At 31.4% G+C, this 16,501-nt stretch overlaps 1 protein-coding gene across 1 annotated transcript in view; it reads left to right on the top strand.

Annotated features, from left to right (window-relative positions):
* Positions 1–1,647: 1,647 nt before the first annotated feature.
* The window catches only part of LOC137398046 (leucine-rich repeat protein lrrA-like), a 47,676-nt gene continuing 32,822 nt past the window's right edge, over positions 1,648–16,501 (top strand). Inside the window, exons 1-5 of the mRNA XM_068084146.1 lie at positions 1,648–1,712; positions 4,502–4,636; positions 5,929–6,069; positions 9,645–9,785; positions 10,804–10,944. Coding sequence (XP_067940247.1) covers positions 1,648–1,712; positions 4,502–4,636; positions 5,929–6,069; positions 9,645–9,785; positions 10,804–10,944 — 623 coding nt within the window. The remainder of the gene's footprint in view (positions 1,713–4,501; positions 4,637–5,928; positions 6,070–9,644; positions 9,786–10,803; positions 10,945–16,501) is intronic.

Below are 16,501 nucleotides of genomic sequence, written 5' to 3' on the forward strand. Positions count from 1 at the left end.
AGCTAAAATCATATTTTAAACATTGTGCAGAGCCATTAGTTACAGCTACCACCACTCCACACATTATACTCGAGGTGCCAGGAAATGGTCACACAATTTGCAAGACAATTATGGAGCTCAGTGTTTTGAAGCTCTACAGCTTTATTTGACAGAGATAAAATAGTCCACTTTTGTTGATGTTTTATGGTATTCTTGTGAATGCTTTGATTTTTAATCTTTTGGTAATGTAACAGCTGTTTGGCCTGCTTTTGATAGGTTGCTCCATTTGCACTAAAGACTTTTAAATTTATACAAACTCATTGTGTTTTAAGAATATTTTATTTGTCACCGTTGCACTCACTTAAGCAATTTGTTTGACGTACTTATATTGAGCTTTCCTTTTCTGTAAACTCAACTCCTTGACGGGGTTGCTTAAAGAGTCAATTTTTTTCTTCATGAGTAAGTTTGGGCTTTTTTTAAAGAAATATGCTGACCAATGTTGATAAATGTGAGTTAGATATACATGCATGCAATCTGCACAGTGTGTTCAATGTTACTGCATGGTTTCATCGAAAGCTCTTATCTGAAACCTTTTATAATCCAAAGGCCCCACATATGCTATATTTCCCAGTTTTGCCTCAGTAGCAATGAATTGACTTAATCAAATTGTATAAGTAATAAATGTGGCCACAGGTATGCAAATATCCCATGATTGACATTTATGTTTTAAAAATTGGGTGTCTCTGACTCTACCAGGCATATTTGGCAGCATGAATATATGCACTGTTTTAATTAATATACATTTTAAAAGTTTTCTATTTGACAATCAGGATGGTTTCAATACTAATTGCTTGATGTCAATACCATCATAGTTTTTATTGCAACTTATTACAACTTTTTTAAAATGGACAAAATTCTTGTTTTTGCCATGCATGCCCACTAACAAGCTATTAAGGGAAAGCATAAGTTTTCAATTTTATGAATAATACGTATGATAAACTTTAGATCAAAGCACACACAGATGTGCCTGCAAATCGGTTTTCTTAAGATCTGTTGGCAAAATCCCTGAAACCCAAATTAGTTTGCCTTTTTAACCAATTGATAGAAAATTAAATGATGCAATAAAGGTTCATTACAACTAAAAAGAACCAAACTAAATATCATAATTAGCTAAATTTATATAAAAAGAAAAGAATTAGAGCTTGGAACTAGGACTATCTAATTCAAGATATAAAAACATAATAGGAGGCCCTGAAATTAATGAGAAGATAACTTCTCTTGCAAAAGAGAAGACAACTCAAGATTTTGTATAAAAATTTTCAAATTTTACGCTAATGGGAGGTCCTCCATTTCAAACTACAGAGCCTCCTAACCTGCAAAATTTTCCAAAATGTTGAACTCTCCGGCAAAATTTATGCAAAATACAAAATATATACGTATGTGATCAGCATGACGAGTAGAGTTGTTTAAGCATGTTTCTAGCGAAGCCTCCTATCAGAAGCCTCCTATTATCCGAAAGCCCTATATCGTGGATATATTTTCCAAAGTGGCCTCCTATTCAATCTAATTTGACTATATATTTATATATGTATATATATATGTATATATTTATATATATATATATATATTATATATGTTTATATATATATAGATGCGACATTAAAGTTCATGGTACTCATTGATATGTTGGCTACAGTTCGCAGCCAAAACAGGCTGTTCATGTTCAATAGAAGGTGAGTCCTAAAAGTTGAAACATAATCCTATCAAATGTTAATGATAACTTTAACCTGATTTTGGCGACTGCCTAAACAGTGCATTTTTATTCAAGTAAAACTAATCTAGGTGGCAAAATTAGAGTTTCATAAAAAATCAAACATTGCAAATAAGTTTTAGTTTGATTTGTGCAGTCTTTCACTGTCTCACAATTTCTGAATCTGCTTATTTCTTGATTTGAAAAAAGTTGATCACCAATGATAAAACTTCAAATCGGCAAGATTGTTTCCGGCATGGGTTTAGGATTTTGGTTATAACTTTTGCCAGAGATATTATTGAGGCATATTTGTAGATTTTTTTGATTATTCAGGAGTTTTTCTTAATTATTAATCATACAAAATTATATTACATAGAAAAAAACTGTACATAAATTGGGTGAATTTCCAAGGTGGAATAACTCACGGTATTAGCTTAGCTACGATATAAATTTGCTAGTTACTTTGCGATGGTTGCCACGGAGTTAAATGTTTTCAACTTACTAAACACACACTTGAAGCTAAGATGTACTCTGTATTTTTAACAATATATCTGAATTCCTACTTTTTATCAGTAAAATTCTAACATGTTTCAATTTCAGGTTCTATTTTCAATACAACTCTTAGACAGCCAATTGAAACGTTTTTCAACTCGGTTAACCTTAACTTAACTTGACCTAAAGGTTCTGTTTCATACATAGTTAAATGGAGTTGTTGTTAGCATGTTAAGAGAAGCTGTCTCACAACCAACCTTCTGTTTGGAGGATTGTAGCTCAAACTTATCTGCTAATTTTAAAGACAAAATATTATAGTTCTAAACATGGGAAATGCTGAACTGAGAGAAATTGGTCATTGTGTCCGTTTCAAACATTTAAAAAATTTTTTCGGTAAACAGCGATATGGTGTCTTTGTTGTTTTGATGTATGTAATAAGCACGCCAATTGCCAAAATTGAATTTGAGCGAAGATTTTTCAAATAAAATTGTAAAATAAAGTTATTTTTCTGAGGTGAAAAAATTGTCATGTTCCACTTAACAAGGTGAAATAATAGCATAGCGGAGGAATCTTATTCTGATTAATCGTGCACTTTATTCAAAGAAAGGTGACATGAACAAGCCATAAGTGTAATATATGCATGAAAGAAATGAACACTTTTGAAACATGAGTGTTTGCCCCATTTCCTCAGCAGAGTGCAATCTTATTGTTGATATTGTTTGGAATCTTTGTATTCTTGTGTAATCTGTGTAATCTTCTTGTTACACAAACTTTTTAGTGTCTACTGACCTCAACTGTTTATATTTAACGCTGGACTGGCTCAATATTATGGTTATTCTCAACACAAGTTTTAAACAAAGCGCAACTTTCATGCTTTGCTTTTAGAGCAAATTTGAGCATAAACAGTGGTTAACATTTAGCGCAAGTTACAGTCAAAATAGTCAGACAGTTTCTAATTTCGTCAATAACAGGTTCCAAACAATTTTTCAGCCAATCAAAATTTTCATGCAATGCTTTCAGCGCGAAAATAGAAATAAAATTTATGCAGAAAATACAGTAAAAATAGTGGTGCAGTTTCTATTGTCATTTTTAACCGTTTTTTTCATACATCAAATTGTTATGAACACTTTAAACAAAAAACTATTTTCAGTTTAAGGCAGTTAATAATTATTTTTATGGCCGTTGTTTTAAAATCATCTAAAAACACTGTAAGCTTCAGAGTTAAAAAATCAGACTATGATGTGAACAACGACCGCAATAAGAGTTCACTGTTTGTAATGTAACCGAGTCACTATTAGCGCTTTGTATACACTTTTATTGATCACGTGCCATTTTGGGTTTGTAATGATCAAAGAAAGTCAAAGTGTGGATCCGAAAAGGTAGCGCTTAATTAATAGGTGGCACTCTATTTTTTAATCATTTTTCCTATTGGACCGGTCTAATTGAGGCAACATTCAAATAGAACGGGTGTTCAAATAGAGGTTATTCGGTATGCTAGATTTTTTTTGAGAATGTCATAACATATTAAGAATTTACTACTATGTGGAAGAGAGTGGTTTCTATGTTAAGCTAATTTATTAATGATATCGGGCTAAATCTTGAAAAGATAGTAAAACAGCAAAAAAGATTTTTTTGCTGTTAAAATGTCTGTGATACTGGTGTTTGTGAGAAGTTTTTGAAAAGTCTGTTAAGTAAAAAACTCGTCGCTGTAACTTTTTTTTCATTTGAACTTTCTGAAAACCCAGATGTCTGCATTTATACTAGGGTGTTATTAGATGAATTAATGGCCCTGCCCTTGATACGCACAGGCATTGCAGTGTTGATATTATAGATCATCATTCATTCGAGTGTCTTATGACCTGAACTGTTCTTTTTCCTTGGCTCTGAGTTCATCTATGCAGCATATTTTTTTCTTTTTTAAAGATCATCCTGCCCTAAGCAGTCAGTTTCTTTATCGGTCCACTGTAGGAAAGTGTCATAGAAAAGTTCAAGCGCACATAATGTTTTTAGTGTATAATTGTGTCTATTATAATGCACAACATCAACAGCTTAACCAAAAACTTATGGATATCCTTAGTAAGTTTCCACATCATTTATGAACATTAGAAAAGTAGTGAAGAAAGGATGCGATGGTTGTAATACTCTGCATGAAAGGAAATGTTTGCAACAATACCTTATGCAAAGTTTGAGGCTAGTTTTGAAAGTTTTTGCTGTTTTGAAATTTTGTTGTTATCAGGTTTGTGCAAAGTACTGCAACTGAGTCCCAATGGTCTGTTACAGATTTGTGTCACTTATCAGTCTAAAAGAGTTGAATGTCAAGGATACCGATTTGGATAACAGTGATGTTGAAGCTTTAGAGAGACTCACATCACTAGAGAAGCTCAAACTAGAGAAATGTAGTTTTCAAAAAATCAGGTCAGTCTATAAAAAGGAAACAATTACCATTTAATTAGTTTATGGAAAACTATTTTGAAAAGCTTGATGACAATATTTGTTTTACAGGTAATATTGATTAAATATCATTTCTTCTCCAAATCATGTTTTTAGTTCTCACTTCAAAAAATTTGCAACTATTTTTTAGTGTTTCAAACTGTTTTTGTCAGTTTTATTTTAAACTACCGCTATTTTGAATTACTGTAGAATTTGGCTAACCTTCAAAAGTAATTTCATGATAATATAAAATGAAACCAAAAAAATGCTCCAAGTGTCCATAGACCTGCCACTGAAAAAATTCATTTATTTATTTTTGTAATTACAAAAATGTCCTGCACATAGTACATTGCAATATTAAACTTTATTACAGATCATAAACACTAAATAAACTAGACACACTACATATACTGTACGTATAAATAATTACTAAGATTAACTTGTGATTTTGTTACTAAAATTTTATAGGTATGGTATTTACATGTATATAAAATTTTGAATATTTTTATTAGACGGTGATTGCATTAGACATATAAGTCTTTAGTCAATAAAATATTTTTGTCTCACGATCACGGCACTGGAATTGGAATTAAAAAGTTGTGTGATAAAAATAAATTGTCTCGTGATTTTAATGACAAGCATCAAACTGTGTGCTGGTTCTTAATTTTGGTAACACTGATGTTAACAGATTAAAATGCTTGTGAATAATGTTTAAACTGTGATAAAAACAGTTTACTTTGCTTAGAAGATCTTTTAGAAAATATTTTTATTTATATAAAGAAAAAATCTCGATAAACATTAAATATACATCCAAAGCCGTAACCGTTGTGATCCCATTAGCAAAAAACCGTTAGTTTCAATTTTATTTCAAGTTAATACTCATGTTGTACAGTTCAACATTAAATAAAATGAGGCGATAAAAATATCTTAGATTAGAGAGATTTTGTATTTAGATTAGATTCTGCTAATCAAAAGATTCTGCGAATCTTTTGATTAGCAGAATTTTTTGTAAAATTACACATTTAATAAAGTTTGGTGATTTGAATAAAAATTTTTTACTTATATGTATACTTTGTATAGTTACACCATTTGAGGTACAGCTGCAAATATATTGCACTGAATTCCTTTATGGCCAACTAACTCTCTTCAATTTTTATAGTGGTTTTCCTAACAACTAAATGTTATGAGAAAAATAATGAAAAATCTTTACGTGAACTACTCAGCACTGGTTGATTAAAGTTAGTTATATTATAGTTACAAATGTCTTTCTGTTACAGATTTGATTCACTGACCAATCTGAAAGAACTGGAAATCAGCTCGCAAAAACTGGATCCTGATGTACTTGTTGGTTTGGATAAACTGATGTCATTAGAAAAACTGGCTTTGCGTTTATGTGTCCTGAAAAAACTTCCATTTAGGTCACTGTCAATATAAACTCTGTATAACAACTTAGTAGGGTTTATCCTGACCACAGTTTTCATTTCTTAGCAGTGACGTTTTTTGATGAGAAACTTGTCTACAATTTGTTGAATCTTTCTTCAAAGTTTCTCGATTGCTGTAAATTTATAATAAATTTCCAGCATTATATAATATGTTACATAATGACATACTATGATAGTATGTCATTATATAACTTATTATATATACAATGTATATATATAAAACATGGGAACTTTAAAATATGCATCATGGTTCATGATATATTTACAATTTTGCGATCTATCGACATGATGCAAATTTGTGCGGAAAAATGACCACATCATAGCCGTGACATACTAATGAACACATGCTAAAATGCAGCACGATGTGTCATTTTATCGTTAGTGAGGTGCAAGAATATATAAAGCTGTTGTTTTGAGTACATAAAAAATCTCAGTTTTCCTTTTATAAGTCAGTTTGTAGTAATAAATACATAACGGGGGAATCTTGGATTATCTTTAGTTTCTCAACTTTTACCCAAACACTGACTTATGATTTCCAATGCCATTTAACTTTTAAATATGGCTGATGGTTTTTTTGAATGACTATTTGAAATGGCATATGGTAGTAGCAGTAGTTGCATATGATGCCAGTTAGCCTACATAGCTGTTGTATTACTTCATTCTTAAACCGCTTAAACTAAAACTATTATTCCACAGTTGGTATGCAGATATTATCACCATTGGTGCCTGAAAGGCAAAAACTCACTACGGTGTGTTTTGCACATAGTAGATTATAATGCTACAAATTATTGCGAATTATAAACACTAAATAAACTAAATACACTAAATTTACTGTAGCTAACCAAACTTACTAAGGTCAACGTATATGATGAACAAGGTGAATATTGTTCAAGAATAATTTATGACGTGTAATAGCAGCTATTGGTAACAAAGCCATTTTCAACTTGTATGCTTGATGTAAATAGTTTTAAGTTTAAAGTGACTCCATCAAAATAATTAATACAGTGCGCCCTCAGGATATGACTACCCTGATATACAATATTTTTCACCTTGTGGCGTGTAACACAATGATTTGTTTACTTTCCCATTTGAATGCTATTTAACTTTACGATTGCAGCAAAAAGTTTTCCCGAGTTCAAATTTGGCAGTTGGTGTACTTATAACATACATCAAAATAATGAAGACGCCAAAATTCTATCTGAAACCTTTTCCACAATGGTCGAAAGTGATGTTGTCACCAGTATTATCGTAGTTCAGCAATTATCATGTGTAAAACTATAGTCCTTTCTCTTTACAACCAAGAGCGAATTTTCAGTTGCGATCTTTTTTAATAAACCTATGGTCAGACAAATTCTCTTTACATGTCAACAAAAATCCAATTCATTACAAAAATCACATCGTTCAGACTTTTTTTCAAAATTAGGTTGAAAAGGTTTTAATGAGATTGGTTAAAATTGTATTGAAAACATAGCCAGAAAATAAGAAGTGATGAATATTAGTAATGAAACGTTTAGGTTTTTAAAAATAATTAGAAAAATAAACTAAAATTTAGCTTTGAATGTCCGTTTAGTAAGCAGAACATATTTAAAGTGTATGCTTATGTTATATGTATATCTGTATTAAAGGTAGAAACTCTCTATGGTACATACTTCACATAGTACGCTGTAACATTATAATTTAATACAGATCATAATCAGGTAATACACCAAATTTAGTTATGTGGTATACTAAGGCTATTGTACGTAACTATAGTTTATAATGTACACAACCTATTTTATTACTAACTTAGATATCTGCTGTAATTTTGTAAAATTTTGATGATTCTTACCAAAATATGTTTGCATTTTATAATTACTATGGTTTCTATACTCTGCTATCCGACTTTCCGACCATGCGATGCCAACTGGGAAATAGATTAAAATCATATCTGAGTGTGCACTGTACAACATATATGTGTTCATGACAAATAATATGAATATGGATATTACTATGTTTTAATGAAAGTCGTTCCTTGTTAAACTTGATATGATACTTGGACTTTAAATGATAAACAGTCAAACATAAGTGTTGATGTCCAGATTATAGGCAATATTAGTATTGCTTTGTCAAAATGGTTTATTTTATATTTTTCAACATTTTGATGAACTGGTCGAATTGTATAATTCTAAACTTTATTTGAACTTCATCTAATAAAACTTTACTTTAGGAAAAAGTTTGAAAAATACAGAATCTACATGTAAATTTCCAAAATGTTCAATTGTTAGTTTTACAGTAATTTGAAGCATTAAAATTTTATCGATTTAATAAAAATTATTTTATTCAGGTAGTGATAAAGATTATGAACACAGCTAAACATAGCCCAATAGTAAACATTAAATTTAACGCAGATGATACATGGTTTATCAGTTTTATGTATCACATATCTTACAATTCAACAATTTGCTTGTTCAATTTGACAAGCGTGGTTTCACTAGACAGGTAGTAGAACAAATAAACTCAGCTCACCAAATATTACGCCACTCACAACTTATGAAGTTTGATGATATATGTAGAACACAAGTTAGCTCTTTCGTTACCACACGCCATATGATACGGCTTGGTCAATTGTTTGTAAGCTACAAATAGAAAGTTGAGTTTATTAAATTTTATACAATTATATTTTTTTGGATATGTTTAGTCAGTATATAGTATGTTTACAGTTCATCCTGATTATATATTATTTTATTTAGGTCATCCTTACGCAATATCTTATTAGCAACGAATGGACATGTCAGATGCATTAAAGCTGCAAATGTTTAACTAATGTTACCTCTATGAACTTTTGGTAATTCCTGTTGATTATGTGGACCACTGAATAATGATAAATTAATTAATTTTGATAAATCATTGACTTTTGAGACGCTCACGATTATAATCAAAATGAACAACAAAATAGCTAAGCTCAATCTGTGTCATAATTGTGGCGTTTTCATAGCATCAACTTTGTGGTTTGACAAATAATGCATACCTTTTCCAGGTATTAAATCTTTCAAAATACGGAATTAAGTTCCACAAAAAATTGATTTATCGGCTTAAAAGTAAGGGCAATTGTTAGAAACCTTAATTGTCGACCAGCTTCACACAAAAAGTAAGGATCATATGAAGTAAACTATAGAAAATACTGGACTTCATGCTGAAAGTAATTTTAATATGCGACTTGTGCAATTTATCAAAAATTTGAAGTGTTGTCAGTTGCGCTGGAAAAAATTACTCAAGTTTTTCTAAATTTTTTTTGTAGCGATTAAAACTTATATAGGCTTGTGAAACTGTGACTAATTATTGACAAAAAATACTGGTTGAAAAACCACCCACTTTCATGTTTGTTTTTTATTGAACATTAACTAACGCGTGAAATCCGTAAAAATTATATATGCCCCTTGTTTAATCGTTGACCTGTAGAACCAACAAACAAAATATAATGGAATCTCGTAGAAAGATTTGATTCACCATGCACCAAATAACTTTGAATGCAGAAGTTGAAGTCATTGAATAATTTTAACCGTTTATTACAGCCTTGCTTCATTGCCAAGCTTGAAAGAGCTGAACCTCACTTACAGTAAAATGGATTCTACCGGTCCAGTTGTCATCGAAAATCTGGACTTCCTGGAAAAACTCAGCATGCGCGGATGGAACTTCTCTGAATTGCCACTGAGGTAGATATGTAATAGTACGACAAAAAATCTCTGCAAGACTCTACCGTGTTTATTAACATTACTGTCTGAGTTTCAAATTTTAATCTCCTTAAAGGTACATGTACTATGGTTTATCAGTTTTATGCATTACATATCTTATAACTCAACAAGGAACTCGTTTAAGTTGACAAGAGAGGCTGTGCTAGGCAGATATAAACTTAAATGCAATTGACCAAAAATTAGGACACTCAAAATTCTTAGAAGTTTGATGTATTACATTTATTTTTAGCTGTAGCAACTTTGGTACATGGCTCATCTCGCACATGCTCCCGGTTGTAGCAAAGTCGACCAAAGGACTGTTCAAGCTCAACCTGCAACACAGCAATGACATTTTCATGGCATTATGTTAATACAACAATTATACATAGCCTTTATAAATATTAGATTTTAACATGTATGTACTTAGGTCCTATTGAAAGAGTACATTTGCTAGAGAAAAACATAAGACATGCATTAGACACCCCTACTCTTGTCTCGCTTGCGCCGTTGTATGCTGAATTTCATTGTTGTTGAGCGACATTTGCAGTTTTTAAATTGTTGAAACTGTCATTTTACTCAACAGAAGTTGGGAGAAGGGGCAATAAAAAATCAACAAAGCATAATTAGTAAGTTCTGATTACTTGAAGTCTTTGTGAAATTAAATATCAGCCTCATAATTTGGTCAAAACTTTGATTGTGTGCCAACTCTGCATTTATGGTACTGTTCTATAGTAGTTTGACAATAAAACTAATGTTCCTTAACATTTACTACTTTGCTCATTTATTTTTATCAATTTAAGATTTAAAATGCTAAATATAACATGATCATTATTTTACGCTGAGTGATTACTCAACATACACATGGTTGGACTGTTGAACTGTAGAACCAACTAACAGAATATGTTGTATTCTTATGAAAGTATTTATTCCAACGTAGAACCAGTAACTTTCCATGCAAAATTTGAAGTCGTTAGATAACCTTTGTATTTTTTTGCTACAGCCTTGTATCACTGGCCAGCTTGAAAGAGCTGAATCTTTCTAACACTACATTCGGATCTGTTAGTCCTGTTGTCATGAAAAATCTGGGCTCTCTGGAAAGACTCAACATGGGGTTTTGCCAGTTCGGTAAATCCCAAGTAAGGTAAGAATGAAATAGTATCCCAAAGAAACTTATGCAATACTTTATTTTGTTAATGATCATTACAGTCTTTTAACCTTTTTGTATGGTTCTAAATATTCAAAGTAACGATGTATAAATAGGAACTCTGCTTTCTTTTAAAACCATTTGTCTGTACTGCACTTTAACCTACCTATATTGTAGTAAGAGACTTGTCCCAACATTACAAACCTATGCGAGTCTGTGTGGTTTTGTTTTGTGATGCACATTTTTAAAATCAGTTTATTTGTTTGTAAGTTTGTCTTATGACAACTCATTTTTGGAATTAGTAGTTACAGTAAACTCTGTACTATTTTAAATTTAGTACAGAGATATTTAATTTGTTTTCAAGTGTTATGAGTATTGTATTGTTATTTGTTTATTAGTATATATTGGTGTCACACGTTATGTTCCTATATAGCTTACAAATTGCACCTATAAATTAAATTGTATGTAACTAGATTTTGATGGCACACAAAAAGCCAGTTTTGACTCCTAAATCTAGCAAAACTAAAAAATTAATTGTAGTTACTGTGTGAAAATATGTCTGAAAATTTGGATTGATCAACCGTTTTCCCAGTTTGGTTGTTTCTTACATAGATAGTTTTTCTGGATATGCTACTGGCTATCTCAAACCTTACACTAGAAGGGTTAGGGCCATGCCATTTCTTTTTCGCTTGCTGATCCTGCTTCATCCACTGTGCAGCAGGGATGTTAATAGGTTTAAAAGGCGATATTTCGGTATTGCCACTTATTTGGCAAAATCTTTCTCACTGGCTCAAACAAAGATCTGCTGGCGTTCTCCAGACCATATCTTGAAAAATCAATGTTAGCCTCAACCGGGCCCGTAAGTGCCGAGGCTGGTAAAAGCAGTAACTATCTAATGTACCTTATACTTACATCATTGTAAAAAACATCTACTCGTGACTAGTTTGACAAAAACTCAATTTTCATAATAACTCGTGTAGTGCCGATATTATAACAAGAACAACAAAGCATAGTAACTAAGTCACAACTATCATCGATTAGTAATATGACCAAAATAAGAACAATAAAACCAAAATGTCAACTTACTTCTGAGTTAACTTCGACAAAAATAAAATAGGTTTCAAATAATCTCTGTCAGGACTTTTTCCTCTTGCATAAACTACGCTTGATCTTCAATGTTTTGCTACTAAATAGAAAATTAAAACAAATTCTACTTATTTTAGTTACTTCATTGATTAATTATTAGTACATTGAATTTTTGCGTTATTATATAACACGCAACAATACGCTTCATATTGGTCTGTCCATGCAACCCAAAGTGTGAATGATTGAAATTGTGACCCAAAAGTTGACAGAGAGTACATATATTTTTTGCTCCTCTATAAATATTTGAATTGGCGAGGTACAATCAAATTTATATTGAGATAAATTTTCTATAACCATCTTTGACAGAATTACAACACTGTCCACCCTTGACCATTTGATTGTGCTAAAATGACTCCGCTAGTAGGGTTGTCATTAAAACCCATTCAGGCCGGTTCTTGAATATTTCAAAATGAGTTGTGTTCTCTGAGGCCTCATCTCAAATGTTTCGAGTTAAAATTTGAGTCATTCTATTGCTTATCCTTTTGGCTACATCAGTTTTATTAATTCACCAAACAAGATTTAAGAGGTGTGAATAATTTTGATACCCGATATGTAATTGGAAAATAAATTTTTGACGATAAAATTAGGTGATTGATATAAACTGTTCTGAAAGTTTGTTGATACCCGTTTTGGAAAAAGTTTATCTGGACGATGGCCAACTTCTTAAGGAAATCAGATGTGGTACTCTGCTCAGGTGAACAAAATATTGATGAAAGTGATGTTAAGAAGAAAATGAGCAATTTTGCATGGAAGAGGGTATGTTTTATGTAGCACTGTATGGAATTAAACCTAAAAAAACGAACAAAACCAAAATTTTAGTAGTGAACTTCAAACAAACTATATTCTAACAGATATTCTAACAGTGTAAAATTTGGATTTTTTATTCTTCACATGGTTATAACACTTTAATTAACCGACTGGCAGGCATGGCGACATAATTGTCATTTTGTGATGCTGACGCTAATGGGCGACTATTTTTATAAATCAAAGTCTGGTTATCTTTATACTTTTTTGTTTAATTTTTTATTAATAGTAAACTGCAATAGATTGGTTTCTGTTAGCAACAAAAGCATCAGCTGTTTTGAGAAATAAGAACAACCGCTTTTGCAATGCTAAACAAATGAAAATCCAAAATAAAAATTTTTTAAAATCAAGTTTGGAATTTTGTTGAATGTAGTTCAATGAGTTTGGTATATTGTCTAATGTATAATGAATTTGGAAATGTAGCTCGTGTTTGCCTTTGTTTTTGCTTTCTAAATGCTTTCCCAGAGTGCAACAAATTTCTTTTACCATCGTTGTGTTCTCCAAATGCTATAGGCAAAGGCAAGGCCATAAAGGAACATAAATAAGCGCTTGGTGTTTGGTAGTACTGTGACGTAGTATTGGTTAGAAGCTCATAATACCTGTTCTATTGCTTGGAATTGAGAAATTTGCTTGTGATTTTTTGCTGATAAAACTTCCTATCAATCCAACATAGTCTAACGATGTCAGCACTAAAAATATGCTTGTGAGCTGCATTTAAACAAAAATAATCAATTTGATTAAACAGATTTTTCAAGGAGGTACTATGAATTGTAGTTAGTATAATCTGTAAAGGTACATAGACCTGTAGCCTGGAATAATTCCTTTAAGCTGCAAAAAACAAATCTAGATTATTTTGAAAATTACTCCAGTTATACTCAATTTTGTCCAGCTCCATTATAATTATAACACTACTGAAAAATTAATTTGGGTTGAAGGGCAGTCAACCGATAACTAATTAGTACTGAATTAGTCCACTATTTAGATTCAATTAAAAACCTTGGCATGCACTGTTACAACTTATTTAAATGATCAATCAGGTAAAAACAGATAAGTTTATGTTTATATGGACAATCATTTGTAAAATCTCATGCAAATATATTTATTGGTGTTTCATGTTCAGTCAGCCTCCTTAGAGAATAAGTTGTGTGTATAAGATAATAACCATACTTGAAGTTTGGTAAATGATTATTATAAATTATTTCAAAGCTCAATAGAGGGGATAGAATGTAGTTCAATCTGTATTTTTAATTCACATCTTGATAGCTAGCAAAGTATCAAAAATTTGCATTGAAGCAGCTTCTAATATTTAGTTCCTATCTAGTGACTGAGAGCAAATAGAAGTCGGATTAGCTCTGAAAATATTTCAGTTATTAAATTTTTGTTAAATTTAGTGGCAAATGTTGAGTGGTTATATAATAGTAATGAACCTATTAACTAAATGAACAATTTCTTTATCTGAATGCGTCATCTGATATGATGTCACAGAGATGAGTAAAAAATGTGGTGCCATCATTTAACTGTATGACACTGCTATTGGACTTTTTGGATCTTGGTCTGATTACAAAATACATGTACATTACCTCAAAGTAGTACAAATGGCGCGGTAGTAATTACATTATTATTTTCAACACCTCTAAAAATAAATAATACTATTAATATTTAACTACTACTATACCTGTTACGATAACAATTATTAATAATATATACTATTACTACATGTATTTACATTTCATGACTGCATGTCTGAAAATAATCAATTCCATGATAGTTCAAACTAGACACTGGTTTGAAGTTGCCAAGGCCTAGATCTGGTTCATTGTTTCAAGTGTTGCTCTTAATTTGAATTACAATCTGATTAGAAAACTTGTAAGCGTTTAATGAATGATGACAAAAATCTTAAAATTGACGTACAACATCTTATAGCAGCCATTGATACCTTGAAACAAAGTATCTGTTGTAACTTGAAAAATTGATGTAAATTATTGTAATATTTGAAAGCGACTCCATGAATACAATTATTAACTGTATTTTGCTAGGTTCCACTCAAAGTGGTTTCTTGTTATACCAAGACTGATACTTCAACCTAAATGAAAAAAACAGTTAAACAAAATGTGATACATGTATTTCTACTGAATATAATGACCACTGAATAGTGATTATTTGGTTTTTAGCTGTAATAATTTTGATGAATCTTTTATCTCAGACAAGCTCATGGTTGTAGCGAAAGTGACCCAAAAAACTGTCTTAGCTCAAATTATGTCTTATTTGTGGCATCTACATGGTTTCAGTCACTTTAATGGCATCGGTCAACATTATTGAGCTTCAAGTGTCAAAAAGGTAGTTATTAGAATAGCAAACGAAGCTGTTGAATGAATTGTTAAAATTAATGCCATTATGTCGAAAAGCTCCTCACTTGCATCAGTCTCGTGCTGTGTCAGCTAAATCTAAAGGTCTTTAATAGTTATTATTCTATTGTATTATAGACTATGTTTAGCAGGTTTGTAAACTGGCAAATTATACAAACTTTTTTCCAATATTAGATATAACAGCATATGTAATTTGGGTCCGGCTCAAATATTTAATTTGATAGTCATGAGGTTAAGGTAATTGTTAGAATCCTTTACACCTGACCAAATTGACATCAAAAGCTAGCAATATATGATGAAGTAAAACTATGGTAACTATTTGACTTCATGCCAAAATTCAATTCTAAAGGATTACAACAAAATTCACATTGCAGTAATTTGGTATTAAAATGTTTACCATGGCTTAATCTGCTGTGTTGTGGGTCAAAAATATGTAAAAATGTAATTACAAGCTCTTAAAAGCTCAAAAATGAACAGTTTATCACAGCCATCACAAAAACGTCGTATGATGGAATCCCTTTATTTCGATGACATACTCATATCGGCGTGATTATTTTTTCACACGTGATGCCGTCGCATGAAATGCACGGTGAATAAAATGCTCAAAATAAAACGTCTCGTAACATTAGTTTACAACAAACTTTTCCGCTTCTACCTGAAAGCCTTTATGATTTACAGATGCTCGCTATTTTAGGTTTTGTTTCTGTTTGGTCTAATCATCTAGCCGTAATCTGATCATGTGACCCATACTTCCTGCCAAATGGCACGAACAATTTCTGCACTTTTTTCAACAATCAAATGTGACCAACAGGCTGCTCATGCTTATCATAATATAATAGGATCTCTTTCATGCTAAGATTAAAAATTTAAATTTGAAGGGTGATTTTTGAGATATCAGTGCTCGAAGTGACAGCATTACAATGATAATCAGACATATTCATAAGCACAATAGACATGGCTTATCGAATCTGTGAATATAGTTGTAAAATATTTTGACAAATGAGGTTGCACAAAAGCGTAGACAGAAGCCATCGGGTTAAGGTATGTCCTTTTTGAACCATTTTGGAAAGGCATTCCAACCCACAGCGTTTTTTGTGATGGCTGCAATTAAATGTTCGTTTTTAGCTTTTAATAGCTTGTAATCCTATTTCTACATATTTTGGATCTACAAGTCAGCAGAGTAAGACATGGTGAATCTTTTAGTACCAAATAATGGTAATGTGAATTTTGTAAAGTGT

The sequence above is a fragment of the Watersipora subatra genome, chromosome 6 (genome assembly GCF_963576615.1).
Source record: "Watersipora subatra chromosome 6, tzWatSuba1.1, whole genome shotgun sequence".
In the NCBI taxonomy this organism is placed as follows: Eukaryota; Metazoa; Bryozoa; class Gymnolaemata; order Cheilostomatida; family Watersiporidae; genus Watersipora; species Watersipora subatra.